The sequence below is a fragment of the Pleurodeles waltl genome, chromosome 11, assembly GCF_031143425.1.
Source record: "Pleurodeles waltl isolate 20211129_DDA chromosome 11, aPleWal1.hap1.20221129, whole genome shotgun sequence".
NCBI classification, from domain to species: Eukaryota; Metazoa; Chordata; class Amphibia; order Caudata; family Salamandridae; genus Pleurodeles; species Pleurodeles waltl.
In genome coordinates, this window is record NC_090450.1 from 941,082,403 (window position 1) to 941,100,458 (window position 18,056).

Below are 18,056 nucleotides of genomic sequence, written 5' to 3' on the forward strand. Positions count from 1 at the left end.
ACCCGGGTCCCTCTTGAGCGGCCACAAAGGCCTGAAACGATGCGACCTGCAGCAGATCAGCCCTCCTCGGGCACTGCTCTCTCAAGCATTAGTAACGGCAGCCACGCTGCTCAATACTGACTCCCGTTCCGACATTTGCTCCAAAGCCGTAGGGCGCTGCTGCTTCCTTCTTCTCTCCTTCCGCAATTTCTCTATTTTTAGGTCCCAGTGCCTGTTGTTCCCATCTTTCTGCATAGTTGGGGCAAATGTGTTATGCCCCATTTCAAAATGCATTGAATGGTTGTGGTGTTTGGGGTCTGCAACAGCACTATGTTGTCCTGTGTGTCTGTTTCAAACGACTTAAGTGCTTGTGCAACCATCCAAAGTTCCAGTACATATTTGGCCAGGTTGGTCTCTGGAGGTGACAAAATCACTCATCAAGATAGCTCTTCAGTATTGGCTCCTTATCCAATCAGGTATGTGTATGTAGTAATAATCATCTGGGTTTTCAATTCCAGGAAAGATTGCTGCCTCCTCATGTTGTCTGTATACTAGTTCATATAGGGGCTTCTCTACCTCCTTTGTCACTATGTTTAGATCCTCCCTATCCACACTTCTTTGTGATCATTGGTTGTAAAGCCTTTCTTGCCATGCTCTCAGATACAGTCGGGCTTTTGGAACTCTGTAATTGCAAGACAACATTATCGCTCTTTCATTGCTTCCTTACTGTTGGGGATTTCGTTGACAAGTAAAGGTAAAATTTCTGCGCAGATAGAAGAATCCTCTCCTCTGTAGGAAAGGCTCAAGTGTCCGAGAGAGATCTTGATTTGGCTGTGAATCAAATTCACATATTTGTTTTTAAATCCAATTGATGTAGAAAGGTTTCTAAATGAGAACATTGGGTATTCCTATTTACCAGCCAATTCTCTAAGTAGGGATTCACATAAATCCCCACCCTTTGCAAGCGCACTGCAACCACAGACAGACAATTTGCGAATATTCTGAGTTGCCTTTATCCCAAGGAGTAAAACTTTGAACTGATAGTGTTTTATGTGTCCTTGGATACGAGACACTGCTTGTTGCTTTTTTTGTTGTTAATTAATGGAAACATGGACATAAGCGTGCTTCAGATTGTTGATACTGAAGAATTTTTCTTCCAGTGTTGTAAGTGTAACATCTTGAACCACAGTGTGATTAACCATGTTGAACGTAGGCTTAAGCCTAGGATTGTTCTTAGTGTCCCGTTGTGTGTTGTTTGATAGTAGAACATGTGCAGTTAGACCCATAGATTTCTCGTCTGCTGGGGAACTTCCTTTTTGGCATCCTTGTGTAACGTGTTTTCTTCAACAGATGTTCTTTTTCTTTGGAAGCGTTGGAAGGATCTCCAAGGCTTCACCGTTGTTGTCAACCTATCATATTAGAGGTCACAGAGAGGTGGGGGACTAAATTCAATTTTCAACAGAATCTTATCCTACTTTTGCTATTCTGCTTTGAGCGGGATGCACCCTGCTGCCAGCCCAAACAGGGGTCTGTGCCATCCTCTCTCTCGGCCATTCAAACGCTAGTTGGGTTGTCCTGTGGGACATCAACTGCTTGGAACTTTGGTGCTTGGAAGTAGTGTGGTCCACGAAGAGGCATGCAGGCCTAGAGAGGGCCGCAGAGTTGACTGGTTGAGATCACGGTCTGACTGGGGCTGGGCTTAACATTTCTGGGTCTGTGTTTGCCTAGTGGTCCGTGTCAAGAGGTTGTTGCAACTGAGTCTGGAAGAACAGTGCGTCAAGGATATATAACAGCTTTCACTAGAGAAGCATAGTTTGACTTACTATTTAAACCGTGTCCTGTCATCCTTAGGGAGTCTCTGAAGGGTGAGAGAATTGACTAAGGTATAGTGGAAACAGATATGTCCCATAAACTCACTAGATTCTAATCTGCATTCTGAAACGAGCAACATTGCAAGCGCAGTAAAGCATGACATTCAGGAACGTGCCAGCACCCTCAAGAATTTGGATGCAGGAGTATGTCTGAATTTTGAGACTGCACATATTGCACTGTAATTAATACAGAGGCACAGCCTTAACTGGATGATGTTGGTATCCGGGATATGGAGTTTGTCTATATCCCCAAAGGAGTTCTATATATGGCAATGTTCTCAGATTTGCATGTGGGGTTGGACTCTGATGTACTCTGCAAATAAAGGTTATCTCTTTTGTAATCTCTGTCCAGCAACGCTGTGTAGAAAATACACCTTACTGACAATCAGAAAGAAGTGGGAGGTGGTCTTACAAACCCTTACCCATTACTCTGATAGAAAGCAGCTGAATTGTGCACCGGCAACAGCCACGCAGGTGGTGTGGCTGTTGCCGGTACCTTATGCAGGACCTTAAGACAGTTCGCCTTAAGGTCCTGCATGAAGTGAAACACACACATTTACTCTTCAGCTGTATGTTTTCGATGGCTGCTTCGTACAGCTTTATGTGCTATTCAGTCTTTCCATAAATTGGGTACATTTCCCTTGCTCTGGAGAACACAGATCCTGTTTGTCTGAACTCACCACTTCTCACTGGTTTGTTTGGCAATTGAGGATTCCTCCAACTGAAGTGCCATGATGGGGCAGGAGTTTATATTACAGTATTTATATTTGAGGTATAGGACCTTTTTGAAGAGTCGTTCCTGCATTTGCCTATCAATGGACCACACTTATGAGCGCTGAGTCTGTCTCTGTTATGCACCCTGTTGTTAGCATCCTGTTTGTCAGAATGGACTGCATTAGTATCTGTTGCCTTCTGAGAAAACAAAGGGAAAAGGAGGGGGCATGCAATATTGTTATTACTTTGAGGAGCATCTGATGAGTATGTAGGCTTGGTCCCCTTTGTTATCCTTTCCATGATGATCTTCATTCTGCTTCCCAAAGGCAGCAGATTTGCCAAAGTTAAAGTTTTGTATGTGTCCCTGTACTTGTGGTCCAAATCCACATCCGCATGTAACACTCCTTAAAATATCTGTCAAGACATGTTCTCTGTCTGGTATGGCCATGATTATTATTATTAGCACTAGTTTGCCTCCTTTGTCCAATAACTTGGCACAAGCTCAACCGATCGTCATGCAGCCTGACTCGGATCCTGTTCGTCTACTGCATCACAGCTATCAACGGAGGCACCATTATCTTTTTGGTTCTGACTCTGATCCTGGGCCAGAGAAGGGTGCACTTAAGGATCTTGATGGTCAGGTAAATTGCTTGCTCCTCCCACATTGCACTGATTATGTCCTATACATTGATTTACAAAACATCAGTGGGCTTCAGACCTCCTTCGAGACAGAGCTTGGAACGCCACATAGGCCACCAATGAATGGTGTGCCTCATTTGCTGTGGTGATTTGGAGAGCAGCATAGATGTTAGAACTGCAGCTGCCCACCACTGAGACTACAACAAATGTTTTGATGGAAATCCTGAAACCTATGCCAGCTACATTTGAGCCCTTGCTTCCTTTCAGTGATGCTGTTATGATTACTGTGATGGCTACCTGGTCGAAACCATGCTCTTGCCCATCTATGAACCAGCATCTGCTGACCTGGATTTGCTTGCTAAAGATCCCACTCCAGAGAACCTTATTGTTGAGGCCTCGACCAGTAAAGTGAATTCCCAGTTTATTCTTCACTAGTCCTCTGGATAGGAAATCTAATTGAATTGATGCCTCTGGAAAATGAATGTTTTATACAGCTCGTTTGGCATTGATGTCTTCCTTGCAGTCTGTCTTTGGGTCTTGGTCAGAGAGATCTTGCAGAGTCCCCAAAGACCTGAGGACCTTTTTAGCCCAGACTATACATGCTGGACAAGATGCATTCATATTTGTTATCCTTGCAGGTTTCAATACCACATATTGCCTCAGCAAAGCGGTTGGTTCTACTGTGGTCCTTCTTATGCTTGCGGGGATGAGTTCCACTGGTTGTTCTAGCGATGTAGGCGTTGCTGATGGACGTGCTCATTAAGTGGTCCTACCTCTTCGGTGAAAGGCAGACTCCACTTTGGAACATTTTAAAGATAGTAGCACTACTGTACCTTTCTTGGGGCTTTACTCAAGGGTCTACTGTGTAGACGAAGGCAGCCTTCCCAATCGGTGATGCAACAGACTGCCCTAACCATTCAGGGCTGCAGAGACCTATCCGGGATACAGGAGGCAGGCCAGCAGGGAAACTATCTTCAAATGCCTATTTTCCTTCTACACTGACCAATAAACCACTATAGTTTCCCATTGGGTGTCAGGCCAAACATCTACTTTTGGGTTGGGGATGAATCACGTTCAACAAACTGGTGTTTGCTAATTATTCAGACTGGCTTTACCCTACAATTTATTTCCTCCCCCTATATCCTTTCCACACTAGAAAGGATTTCAGAGGAGCACTTGCCCATCCTCCTACAGGAGGTATCCACGCTACTTTCCAAAGATGCTGTAGAGAAGGTATAGGACTTGGAGGGAAGGCAGGGGTTGTTACTCTCACTATTTCCCTATTCCGAAAAAGATGGGGCCCTTCGGCCTCTGTTACACTTCCAACCCTCTCAATGCGTTCCTATAGAAGGACAGATTCAAGATGCTCATGATGCCCAGATCCTTTCTGCTTTGGACCCGGGCACCTGAAGGAGGTCCTTGGACACATTTGCATATACCTGTCCTGCAGTCCCACAGAAGGTTTCTTCATTCAAGGTGGGTCAGAGATATTTTAAGTTTACCACGCTTCCCTTCGGCCTCCCCTATCTCAGGTGTTCAAGAAAGTGATGGCCGTGGTTGCCATACATTTTCGGAGGTGGGGAGTCACTGTATTTCCATACCTCGACAACTGGCTACTGAAGGCAGGCTAGCTGCAGTCAGTCATTGTAGTTGCTGACTACGGCTGACCTCCTGACATCGTTGTGGTTCTCCATCAACAAGCTGAAGTTCCACCTTATTCCCTCTCGGAGATGCCATTCATTCAGGTGATTCTGGGTACAGTTGGGTTCAGTGCTTTCCCTCCACAGCAACATGTCCTGGTCATTCAGGCTATGATCCTGATGTTTTGGGCTCACTTCTCTATCCAGGTGAATGTGATTCTGTGGTGTAAGAAATTGGGTGAGTAGTTGAGGGTGGTAAGTACCCACCTCAAGTAATAATCACAGTCCTAGTCATGATGAACCTGTAAAGTCACTAATTAATATTAAGCTCAACCCACTGTTATCTATGGCACAAAGCAGACAGGCTTAACATTACTGGCAATCTATATATATATATAGTATTTATGCAGTACTTAAACAGTAACAAAGTTGAAATGCAAAACAATAAAAATCCTAAAATGAATTAGGAAAATGTTATACAATTGTTAATAAACAAAATGACACCAACATGACATAAATCCAATGAGGGTAACAGGAGATATGAATTCTTAAAGTTTAAAGTAGAAATAGCACCAAGAAGCACAGCGTGCCTATGATAGTTGATGGTTGCAGTAGAACAGGACCTAGGCGTGATTTCATGCCGATGGCAGTGGAGTGCAGGTCAGACACACAAACCAGGTTTGTCCCGGTCAAAGACTGTATCTTCTGACTTTAGTACTTAAAGTCCCAGTCCACCACAGGAGTATGTTTCTAATGCCCTCCAGGACCTTAGGGTAAGCATTATGAGACTCATAGGGGGCAGCAGTCCTGTCCAGGTACCACTGATCAGCTGGGCAGTTCAAGGAAAGGCCACTTGGAGCTTGTTGCATCCCAGTAGCTTGAACAAGAGGTCAACCTTATGACCATTGGAATCTATTTCTTTGTCCTGGGTACAAGAGGGAGGGCAGGTCATGACTTCTAGACTCTTCTCAGGCACCAGGTTGCAGGCTGAGTCCTCTTCTAATCTTCTAAAAGTCCAGGAGTGATCTAAAGTGGGTGTCTGGAGATGCCAAATTTATGCCAGGTTACTGGGGCTAAGGCTACTAAATTTTGGGCATTTTCAAGATGGCTGAGCTCTTCTGCCACACTAAACTTGGACCCTGAGGCCTGGTGTTGTGTGTGGGGGGTGCACTATGGTAATGTCACTGTCCTCCAACATCCAGTTTAAGGTATTCCCTGTACCCACAACAGTCTCAAAGACAGTAGTCTGATAGGACAACGCTGAGCTTTAAGCAGCCATACAATGAACACATGCATTGCTTTGGCATTCGGTTTCCCTCCTTCGAAGTGCACCCAAGTGTTACATGAAAACCTCAGTAGACCTGCCAAGCAGGTCTTTACACTCAGGCAGGATCTCATACTCTGATGTCAGCAATAGGCCTCCTGTGATGGACATCAATCTGGCTGAAAGGACAATAGAACGGTCAGGACTGGGTGCTAGCTACATTTGCTTCTGAGGGGTAGGCTTCTTTGAAGTTCACAAAGTCCTTGGGCCCAGCCCACAGGCCATCCTGTCAAGGGCACAACACCTCCCCACATCCAAGACCTTTTGTCCTTTTCCTGGGAGCAAGTTCACACCCCATTCATGCCCATTGTAGGGTGAGAGCAAAATTGAGTTTTAGTTTCCAGGGACTTCAGGTAGAGGCAAAGGCGACTTATTAAAAGTCATCCTTCCAAAATATTGTTTACAAAGAAGTGCCATATTAATATTTAAAGGATGATTTGGGGCTTGTCAAAAGGAGTTATTTAGACAGGTTGAATTTGCAGCTAAACCATGCAGACAGGCAACCAGTTGCTGGCCTGAAGTAATGTTTACATGATCACTGTAGTAGATGGCACAATGAATGCTGCAGTCCCCCTGTGACATTTAACAAACATGACTTTGGTACCCCTTGGTACCATATACTATGAACCTATAGGTAAGCTAAATATGCCAGTACCAATTTCACCATGTGTAAAGAAAGAGTACAAGTACTGTATCGCTGGGTAGTAGGGGTAAAGTGCACAAAGTCCTTAGTTGGTAAAAGCAGAGTTCAGCATAAGGCCTGAAAATATGGCCTGAGCCTGCAGAAAGAACACATTTCCAACATGAGGGTTCTTGGTATCCTAGCTTTATGCATCCTCCTTATCAACCATGCCAGGTGGCACATGTAGGCCCTACAGTGGAACTTGAAGTTCCAGTGGGCCTGGCATCAGGGCTGTCTTTCCATCACCATCCAGATCTTGGAGGAGGCAACTCAAAATGTACAGTAGTGGGTGACCAATTGCAGTTTGCCCTGCAGCAGGCCACTCTTCCTTCCCCACCTGGATCGACTATGGTGGCAGATACATCACTGCTGAGTAGGAGGGGTGACCTGATGGAGGTAGGGATCAGAGGAATCAGATCTTCAGTGGAGGGCCAGCTTCACATTAGTTTTCTAGAGTTGCGGGTCTTTTGTCTGTTAGAGCCTTCCTGCCATCAGGGGTAAACTGGTGCAGGCACTCACTGACCACACTAGCGCCATGTGGTACTGGTACAAGCAGGGCGGGTTACGTCCTGAGACCTGTACTAGATGCCCTTGCATCTCTGGGGATGTTTGGAGCACCAGGGCATTCCCATGATCCTCTGTTACCTGGCGAGATACTTGAATGCCAGGGCAGCCTAAGCATATGATGGTTGGCAGATCACAAGTGGCAGCTACATCTGGAAGTGGCACCTGGTGTCTTCCACCAGTTGGAGAACCATAGCTAGGTCTTTTCGCTGCTGTTGAAAATGCCCTGTCAACTGTTTTGCACACTGGAGTTTCCATATGTGAACTCATTCTGGCTGAAACCGAACTAGAGACTCTTGTACACTTTCACGCCACTAACTCTTTCTGTAAGGCAAAGTTTGTGCACTTTCATGCCACTACATCTTTCTGTGTGGCAAAGGTTGGGCAGAAGATCTTGTCGACTTGAATAGTCTTCAGCATTAAGATTTTCTGTGCACTTGCCAAGAAGCAGCCCACAGAAGGTGTGAGAGCAAATTCCACCAGGGCTAAGGCTGCTATCACTGCATTGACATGAGGAGTGTGTGGCCTTAATACCTGCCAGGCTAAGATGTGGGCATCCAGGCATATGTTCATGAAGCACAACTGCCTGCCTTGACAGCCTCGTCCCGCAGGAATGGCACTTTACCCACTCAGTTCTGCACGACTTCTTAGTCTGCGTCCACTCCACAGACCCCCTTCACCTTGTGGAAATACTGCTTTGGTATCTATTCTGAGGTGAGGAATCTTTGGTTAGAAGTATCCATCAGAAGAACAAGAAATTTACCTTTGATAATGTTCTTTGTATACCCGATCTTACTGCAGATTTACTTACTTCCCTCCCACCTACCTGTTCCGTGAAGTAGCCTCTTTTTAACATCTAAAATGTTCCCAAGTTAGTTCTCAGCACAGTATCGCAAACAATTGTTCCCTCTGTCTGAGGTAGTGGAAAGGGACAAGATAACAAACTGACATCAGTGTGCAGGGTTGGCGCTTATATGCTTCTATGTAATGTCAACTTGGATCCGTATGGAGCAAATGTGGAGCTGCACAGTGCCATAAAGGGGTGCACAGTTGGCGCTGCTCTGAAAATCTCATCCAGTCTGGCGCCTGGCACATATTCTAAGTTGCAGAATCTGCTGTTAGATTGAGTACCCACCAGAAAGAATTTTACAGCAGGTAGGTTCATTTGGAAGAGCAAATGGCATTGAACAACAATATACCTTTAAAACACAAAGACAGGGCCCAGATGTTGATACCGAAAAAGTAAGAAAGGCTTTCCGAGAAAAAAAAATCAGAAAAATTAAATCTTTTAAGGAAGCATTACCACCTCATATTAAACCCACACAGACCAGTGGAAAAAGGAATAGAGTAAAGGTATGGCGAAAAGGAGAACAGGAGAACTGGTCCAAAATTAAAAGGACATCCTTCAACTGTGCTTGATAAACCTAGTACACATGAGCAGAACAACCTACAAGATGATGGCCAAGACACAGCCGCATGTACACGGATATGTGTCAATAAAAAAGTAATGGGGTGAGAAAAGATTTGGGAAAATCTAAATGTAAATTCCCAAAACCTGAGTTGGAGAATTATCCAACGAGGCATTCGCCACTAGATGTCAGACCAACAAATCGCTCCTCATGAGAGCAGCTAGTATCCGTGGAGTGCACTGGTGGGCTGAAAGTCTGTAGCATGTCCAGACGCAAAGGAAGTACATACTCTGGTGCGAGGAGTCAGCAGTAAGGACACAAGGTTCTTTAGACACCTGACACAACAAAATATCATCCAACCAGTACAGGGCTCACCATAGCATCTAGAGCACATTAGGGGCCAAGTAGAGATCGTATCGTTAATAGCAACAAAGCCATAATAAAAAAGATCACTAAAATAAGGGCTGTCTATTTATGGGGCAAAATAAGGATCCATTTGCATAAGTACGGTTCACTAACGTAAAGCCTTTGTTAGGGCCAGCATGTTAAGGAAATACAGTGAGCTGTAAGCTCAGATTCCAGTACTGATGGTTCCAATATAAAATATTGTAAATAGCTTTGAACATTTACCAATTTGTGACTGTTTATAACACTCTCTGAATTAATTCTCCTTTACAATATTCAAATGCGTGCAGTTGAAGGGACGTAAGGGTGTATACAAATTGAAAAAATAACGGGCAAAGTTGTTTTAACTATAGCGGAATTTGTTTTCAAAATATGGACTGCAAACCAGGTTTTCAACATGAAAACAATTGACTGAGGTTATAAACAATTTTGCTAAGCTTTAATTAATTTTTTAAGAACTGTTTGTTAGTTGCATTTCAATCTTTAAATGAATAAAGAATCTGTGTAAAACCATTCCAGGCAAAATGTAAAAAGTAATTATGGGCTTAAGTCTTAAAGTCACAAAGATACACCTGCAGATGAATGGCCTTGCGTTGGTGCAGATTTACGACTTTCACGAATTCACCACAGTTTACTGAAGCAGGCATGGAAACCTGCAACAGATGCAGGTTTCCAGGTGTACTCCTAGCAAACGTTTGTGAATTACAGTTTCTTGTTATCAGATGAACATGATGTTCATGTGAAAATCCACTGAGCAAGTTCAAATTCATTTGTTAAAACCTTTTTTTTTCTCAATGGGGGACAACATTTTCCCATCACAAACCAACTACTTTCTCTACACCCCCACCTTCTGTTATTTTTTGGGGGCAGGAGTCCCTTCATCCGCCCCTTCCTGTCCTGGAAAAGTTTTACTCCTGCCCTAGTCAAGAGTAAATTTATGACTATTTCCTGGGAGGGAAAAGATTAAAGTGGGTTGGTGAATATTCTTGGGTATGTAAGTTTTGTGTACGTGTGCACAAACATAAAGGGCATTTCATCAGCTGATATCCAGCCCATGTGGGTATATTTGCTCACACAGAACTCGTCATTTGACAGACTGTTTTATGAGTACAAAATCAACTTGTAAGCCAAATCTGCATGCATAGATAGTCTGTAACATTTGTCCTCTGTTAAGGCTTAGAATTTAACTAGTTGTACAATTTAAATATACAGATATATAGTGCTGGTTATATCCTCCCAATCATGGCAAGCAAGGTAACAGCAGCCCCAAGAAGTAAATTGATTAAACAAAATGCTCAATTGGAGAATGTCAAACTTTGTGTGAGTACCTTGATCTTCAGTTGGCAACCTCTGCACTAGAACCCAAGTATGATCTTTATTTATTTACAGTAATATTTTGTAAAATAGAGTAGAAATTTGAAAGTAAATGTGCCAGAGAAAATTAGAACACACTTGCTCAGAAACTCAAGTACGAAAGAGAACAGTGAAACAGTGAGGCATGATATAACCTGAACTGTCTTATAGTATGAACTTTTACATAACAAAAGTGCTTGCATAGTCTTAGTCCTACGGTGACCAGAAAAGCGGCCCAAGTAGAGGCCATTCATAGATGGAGGCTGTGCGTATGCAGTGCCTGTGAATACTTGAATATTTGACATAACTAGAGCCCTAGTGCATTCAGAGGTCCAGTATAAAATCAGGCAGGTGACAATAACCAAGACATCTGATTTCTGACTTGAGTTCCCTGATAATGTGTTGGTTGAGTTGGGCAAGCAACTACAAAGTCATTCTTTCTTGAGTGAGTGAGAAGAGCATGCCTCCTGAAGTCTGAGAGTTCCACCACTGTTGCTTGGCAGTAAGGTCACCTCCAATTATGGTTGGGACACTGAAGTCCAGTAAAGTGTCTGTCGCTCGGCTATACCTTTGCTTTTGGGTGGGAGTACGCGGCAGTCTTGCAAAGTGGACCTGCAACTGCCTGCACCAGTATACTAGTTTCTCCAATGCTCCCCATTTGTGTTAGTGCAATCTTGTGATGTTTTACTGCTGTGTTGATGGTCCTAGCAATTCCTGTGCCCTTGGCACCTGTCAAGAGGCTTGTATAGTACACTCCTATTTACACAGTGAAACTTTTGACCACCTTAGAGATGGATCTCTGAGATAAATGCTGTACTCACATTTCACAAATGGAGACAGAGGTGGACTGTGGTGATGTATTGCCTTGTTTAGGTCTTGCAGCTTCTGCCCTAATTCTTCCATCAAAACATACACTGCATTGGTCACTTGGTGAAATAATGCTTGGAATCTTATGTGTTGTGCCATATTTCCAGTCATAAATCTTGCCCTGAACCATGTTAGTTGTAGGTAGATGGCATTTTGTTGATGCTGTAGTATCGTCTTCTGAATTTCAACCTTTGCTTTCTGCAGGTAGGGACAGCCTCGCTAGCTTGCACCAGTATTTTCTGTGCTGTTTGCACATGTTGCTGGTTAAGTATCACTGTTCCAGGTGCTTTACTTGGAGGTTTGTTCCTCTCCACAACTCGCACATCATGGGTTCTGCTGGCAGAATTCATAGGTGTGCTCTGAAAGCTCACAGTTGTAGTACAACTGGGCCTCAGGTGCTTGTTTGGATGACAGTGCAGCTGTGGCGTCTAGTGGCGACCAAAAGGTGTGTAGGTTCCCTATATTGGTTTGCTGATAGGGTTACTATGAACAGTGGCAATGTATTGTTCGTTAGTGAAGGAATATGTATGATGTTCTTCACTAGTAGATAAGTCATTGGAGATTTGTCCAAGGGGTGCATTTATTGGTAGTTCTGGGATAACGAAACCTTGGCCTTTCATTGATGACAGTGAGAATGTGTGGTTCGAGTTTCTACTCTGTGAGCTTGTTGGTCACACTCCTGTAGTCCTCCGGTTTTGTGAGCATGATGTTGGCATAAGCCTTTTGGGCTTGATTATGAACCTGGAAGTGCAAAGTTCCTGAAGTAGTTCCAAAAGATCCTCATGAGTTGCCGTGTTACTCAAGAGGATTAGTGGGATCAAATGTTCCTTTTTTAGGACGGAAAACAATTTCAGCTCCAGTGGTTCCATGAGCTCCAGAATCTGCATTGTGATCCTTGGCATCTTGTAAAACTTAAAAGGTTCACAGTCTGAATACCAATGGGTGGTGCACAGACGTCTGGGCTTTGTCAGGTGTAGTTGGTCAAGAGTTGGGGTGGATTCAGAGTTTGTGCATCCTCTTTTATTTCTTGTATGACATTCCATTTTGTCCTTCACATCTATGGGGCATGTGCTGCTGTTTAAATACCGTACCATCAGAATACAGTGTCAGTAAAGATGAATCCACAGTTGTCAGCTTTTAGAAACTTCTGTGGAGAAATTCCCATCAAGTTGCAGGGGTGTATAACGTATACCCAGTACTAGGCACCTCTGCATTGGTCAACCGCTCCGCTTCAACTGACTCCCCACATTCTCTTCCTTAAACATTCAAAAACTAGGACATCATTGGTTGTCAAATCATAACAGCTGCCTTCTGCTCATCTGTCATCAGGATGTGGAAAATTACTGTTATCATATTCTGGGAAGCTTTTCGAATCGTAGCAGCTGTTCATTCATAAGCGGCAGTAAAAAGGAACTCCCGTTAGGCACCAAAGCCAAGTGGGGCCACTCCAGGTTGGCTATTCTGACGCTAGCAGGCTGCTTATGTGAAATATCCTGCAACAAAGAGCAAGGAGCTGAGAGAGTGCCTATGCACTCTTAGACATCTAAAACACTAGTCACACTCCTCAATGGGTCCAGACAGCAGCTTCTTTACTCTGCGTTGATCTGAGGTAAAAACAACAGTTTCATCAGCTTGTTGTCCCATAATTCCTCCTTTGCAGTGTAAAGACACTGCTTTCTGTTGCTGAGCTCCAAAGTTCTCTGTCTCATGACTCCATGGCTGAGAGCAGAACTAAGAACAAAATACATACTTCTCTTTCTCGCTCTCTCTCTCTCTATATATATAAATATATATATACATATATATGTTCGATGGCATGTGTGGCTGTAGATACACATGCTTTGCATAAGCCCACCATCTAGTGTTGGGTCCAAATTCTTACAAGTTGTTGTTCGAAGAATGTTTTCGAGTCCCGAGATCGAGTGACTCTTCCTCTCGGTAATACTGTGCATGGTCATCGAGTCCTTTGTTAGATTGTTTTATGTCCGCCGTTGGGTTCAGATGCGTGTTCCTCTCACTCTGGTATTTCATCTTATTCCGAACTGTTCTCTTCTGTCTTTCTTTCAGCGCTGGTATTGTATCTTGACCAAGTTTTCTATATATCTCGCAGACTGTCTGAATTTCCGCACTGGGAGCTGGCTTACTGCCCTTCGGTGCATCCGTGCTCGTCTCAGGCCTAATCTTCCACGTGGTGTTGGACTGCAGGGTTAATGGAATCTACTCCATTTCATTTTTACCCTCAATGCCACTCAAAATTCCCCCACACCAACCACTGTTATGTAATTTGTGTCCCTCCCTGGACATCATCGAACAAACCTGCGATGCCTGCCATTCCTTTAGATTTTAGAAAACACTCTGGACCGAAGAGCTCGTAGGTTAGAGATGGCATCCAAAACATCAGACAACACTCAGGGAAGAACATGCGCAGGAGGAGCCGAAACACGAGGAGCCCTTCTCAATTGAAGATTTGGAATTGAACGTTCAATCCAACATCGAGAGCCAGCCAGTCACCTCTGTGCAACCTGTGAGAAGAACAGCCCCTACTCCAAACACAAAGATTTTAAAGAAGCCCCAAAACATGTAGCTGGACTGCCACTGCCTTCGGGCCATGGTTGGATCTGAAAATCACCTTTGGATGCCCTGCCCTCCAGCTCGGCACTGAAAATAGCCCAGACCAAGACGTCTTCGGCAGCGACCTTTGGCTCGGCAACATGCCAGGCCGCCTCGGGATCGAGCAGATCCATTGTCCTGAGCACTTTGGCACCAAGCAAAAAACCCTCTGCAACCACTTCATAGCCGAAAGCTTGGACTCGACACAAGACTTAGGCTCCAAAAATTTCAGACCAGAACACTCTGCCTTCGAGAGACTCCATCATTTCTCCGAAGCACCTTCACCAGTGTAGCCCATCTTCGAAATAGTGGACGCTAGTCTGCGGCAACTACAGATTCAAAAAGGAACTGGGAGAATAATTGCCAATTTGCAGGCACTTTTAGCACTATATGACAGGGCCCACTGGGATGAAATGGAGGCTCTCCTCCAGTACCTTCCAGAGGAACATCGCAAAAGGACACAAGATAGTTTCCGAGGGTCAAACCATCTGTAAGAATTCTATTAGATGTGCAACTGATGCCACAGATACTGCAGCACGCGGTATTAACACTATTGTCATTATCCATTGGCATGCTTGGCTTAAGTGTTCAGGATTCAAGCCAGAAATACTACAGGCAGTCCTCAACATGCCATTTGATAGCGAATACTTATTTGGCCAAGAGGTAGACAACACCATAGAAAAACTTTAAAAAGACTCAGATAGCAAAAGCTACGGGGGCATTACTCACGACCACACAATGGGGGAATTTTTGACGGCCACAATTCAGGGTAGACCTCAAACCGTCCTCTACTGAGCCTTCTACCTTTCTAAACAATGTTCCCATTAATATGTATATCACATTTTAAACATACGAAACCATAGAAATTCACCTGTTATAGCTGGTTATCTAAAGCAACTATAACTCGTGCCCTAAGGTAACTATAACTTGCGCTCTTGCCATGCACAGTTTTTTCATCAAATATTTTACTGCAATATTACATTGATACTTTCATTGATGTTATCAAAGATGTCATGAGTGCCGTAATTTATGGGGTAATGAGCAGTGGATGGTAAGGTGTGAGAGAGTGTATCTGGGGTGAGAATGGCTGGGAGAGTTTCTGGGTGTGAGAGTCGGTGCATCAGTGTCTTAGTGGGTGTGTCAGTGTATGGGTCTGTGAGAGGGTGCATGAGGGTTTCAGTGTGTGTGAGTGGGTCTGAGTAGGTGTCTGAGAGTCTTGGTGTGAGTGGGTGCATCAGTGTCTTAGTGTATCTAGCTGTACCCTCCTACACTTTAACTTGTGATGCCTAACTTTCTAAGGTAATCAAGAGCTATTGAATCTAAAGCCAAAACCTCTACTGACACTGACCTCAACATGATCATTGCTTTTAATGTCACTTCTGCCCTTTTCCCTATTAATATGTAACATGCAGTCAGTGTTTTACTATTCATATCTTCCTTTCCTTTAATTTGTTTCCACTCCTTCTGTTCAGCTGTGGTTATGATCATTCATTCCCTTCATCCCTGTCTGTGCGGGCAGCTTATTCACATCGATTCTTTTAACATGCCATTCCTTCACTCCTTTTAATTTGTGCTTTTTCTGTCCAGTCGCATTAATGCATGTCAGTTCTGTCTTTGTGTGCCGCTGCTTCCGTTTAGTTCTCTTAACACGTATCACTCCTTTCCTTCACAGACCCCCTTCTACCAAGCTGGAGGATTTCTTTGAAGCACTTTCCTTGTATGTGGGAGAGCTGGGAATCCCTCTTCCCTCAGAACTGGAGGAACTGGACCAAAATGTGAACAATAAGTACAGCCTTCACCGCGACAAGCTGACGGAGACTGCTGAAGCATCACTGGACCCTGCAGCCAAGCCTGCAGGCATTACAAGTCCTGAAGAGTCCCTGTAAATCGTAATCCTCTCCAGCAAACACTCCAGTAGGAGAGACTGAATTGGAAGCCCACTGCCGACAGCTCATTGAGCAAGAAGGGATGGCATCACCCAGACAAGACTACATTGTGAGGCTAAATGGTGTCTTGCCTCTCAACACACCATTGAAAGACCAAGATGGCATAAACTGGCCAAATACAGCTGAACTGCTGTCTTCCTGGTCAGTGCTCATTGAAAGAGATACTGACGGCATTTCCTGGCCAGTGCCTTATATAGAGACCGATAATATATTTTGGCAGGCAGTACATTGAGAGAACATTGAGAGAGACATAGACACCTTCTGGCCAACACTACAAGATGGAAATGGTGCCTTTGCCAGATCCCTGACAAGACTTCTTTGAGGGACTTAAATTTCAGACCCTGGCCAACATAAGTTGTGTTCCCTGGTCAAAACTCCTTTGAGAGACACAGGGATGACATCTCCTAGCCAATACTCTGCTGCAGTAGCTGGCTCCACCAAAGCACTACACACCTCTAATTAATATGATGACCACCACATGTGCTATGTAGTTAGCTCACATCCTGTAGTGGGAACTGCTTATCTTTCTCCCTCCTCACTCTTCACTCAATTCCTTTTCACTTTTTGCTCTTTTCCTTCTAGCTTACAGCTCTTTAGACTCTACTCTGAGGATTGACCACTCTTTGCCTGTTGTTTGCCCTTTCTCAATCAGCCCTCTTTCCAACTTCTCTTAAACCTTCCCACACTTGCTTATGGCACATTGTTCTTGCCACAGTTTTTCCTACTCACATTACTTTCCCCCTTCTTATTCCAGCCTTTTTCCTTATTGTGCAACAACATTCCCTACTTCTGTTTTCATAATTTTGTCTTATACGTGGTGTGGAAGGATTTGTGCAGACATCCCTAAACATATAATTATGTAGAGCTATCTCTGTGGACGCACATTTACTGCTCTAAGCCCCCGCTGTCTGTCTGCACAGCCGGTGCGAATCTTCCCTTTCAGCTAGCTGTCTTCCAAAGCAGTTAGATTTCCTACTAAGTAGAGCGATTTCCTACTCACATGTCTGCCCCTGAAGCAAAATTGCAACAAAAAAAATACCCTACAAAGCTAGTGAAGTGTGGATGTTGATGACCCCAAACTGTAAGAAATGCTGCTATTTCAGTGAGCTGTCTTCTCCCAACAAAGGGTCAACTAGGGGCATTTTGCCAAACCCTACATGCATTGCCATGGTCGCATCTGCCCATTCTCAGCATCCACCATGACGCCTAAGGGTCTCTCAAAAGGTGGGTGGGAATGACACAAATGAATAGAATTTCTTATGACAAAGCTGCACTTGTTTGCTTTTTTAGAGTAATGCGAAAAGTGTGATTTTTCTGCTGTTTTATATGTGTAAGATTATGAATTTCACAGATTTTTTTTTTAGACTTGAGTTTGTGTGATATTTTGTACCTATAATACCTCTAAATGAATGTTTAAATTTTGTGGTGTTGTGGAAGTGGGTGGTGACTTCACCCCTGTAGTTCTTATGGGGAGTTATCCTCTTCCATTACACAGTGACGCCCAGCTTCAGTGGACTAGCCTAGGAGGGAAATCTTTGCCCAGCAGGCCAGTGCCTTAGAAACGCCAATGGGGTAGAGTCCATTGCAAGTAAGACAAGCGCCGTCAGGCTTTCTGCGGCGCAGATCTGTTTACAAATGTCACAATTTCCCTGTAGGCCAGTCTCCCTCCTGACCTCCCAACCACAGATCTGCCTGTTGAACTAAGGTAGATTATTGATCAGGGTAGAGAGGACATGCTCTTTAGCACATCTCCCTTAGTCCTCTCCAAGGAAATGAGAACAAGTGAACTGGCTTTTTGAGCTTAGTTCACACAGATTTTGGGGTCATAGTTCTGTTTTGTACACCCTGTTGATAACTGATCAATAAACTCTGGAACTAGACTAACCCTCTGCCCTTGCTGTGTGCTTGTGCGCTGAATTTGTAGGATTGTCCTGTCCTTGCCTCCCCGTTCATAAATGAAGCTCTTTGGGCACGCAGGCTTATAGTAGGATGTTTGTGAGACAAAAGGGTTGCTGGCTGAGTATGTGTAGCAAGTACTTGTGTGTGCTGAGCA

The 18,056-nt window shown here is 44.1% G+C and overlaps 1 protein-coding gene across 2 annotated transcripts in view; it reads left to right on the forward strand.

Moving 5' to 3' along the window:
- Nucleotides 1–17,892, forward strand: part of LIMK2 (LIM domain kinase 2) — a 249,863-nt gene extending 231,971 nt beyond the window's left edge. Inside the window, exon 16 of one of the 2 annotated variants that reach the window (XM_069215065.1) lies at nucleotides 15,730–17,892. In XM_069215065.1, the coding sequence (XP_069071166.1) occupies nucleotides 15,730–15,943 (214 nt within the window). In that variant the 3' untranslated portion in view covers nucleotides 15,944–17,892. The remainder of the gene's footprint in view (nucleotides 1–15,729) is intronic. The other variant, XM_069215066.1, reaches the window with a different exon arrangement.
- Nucleotides 17,893–18,056: the final 164 nt, after the last annotated feature.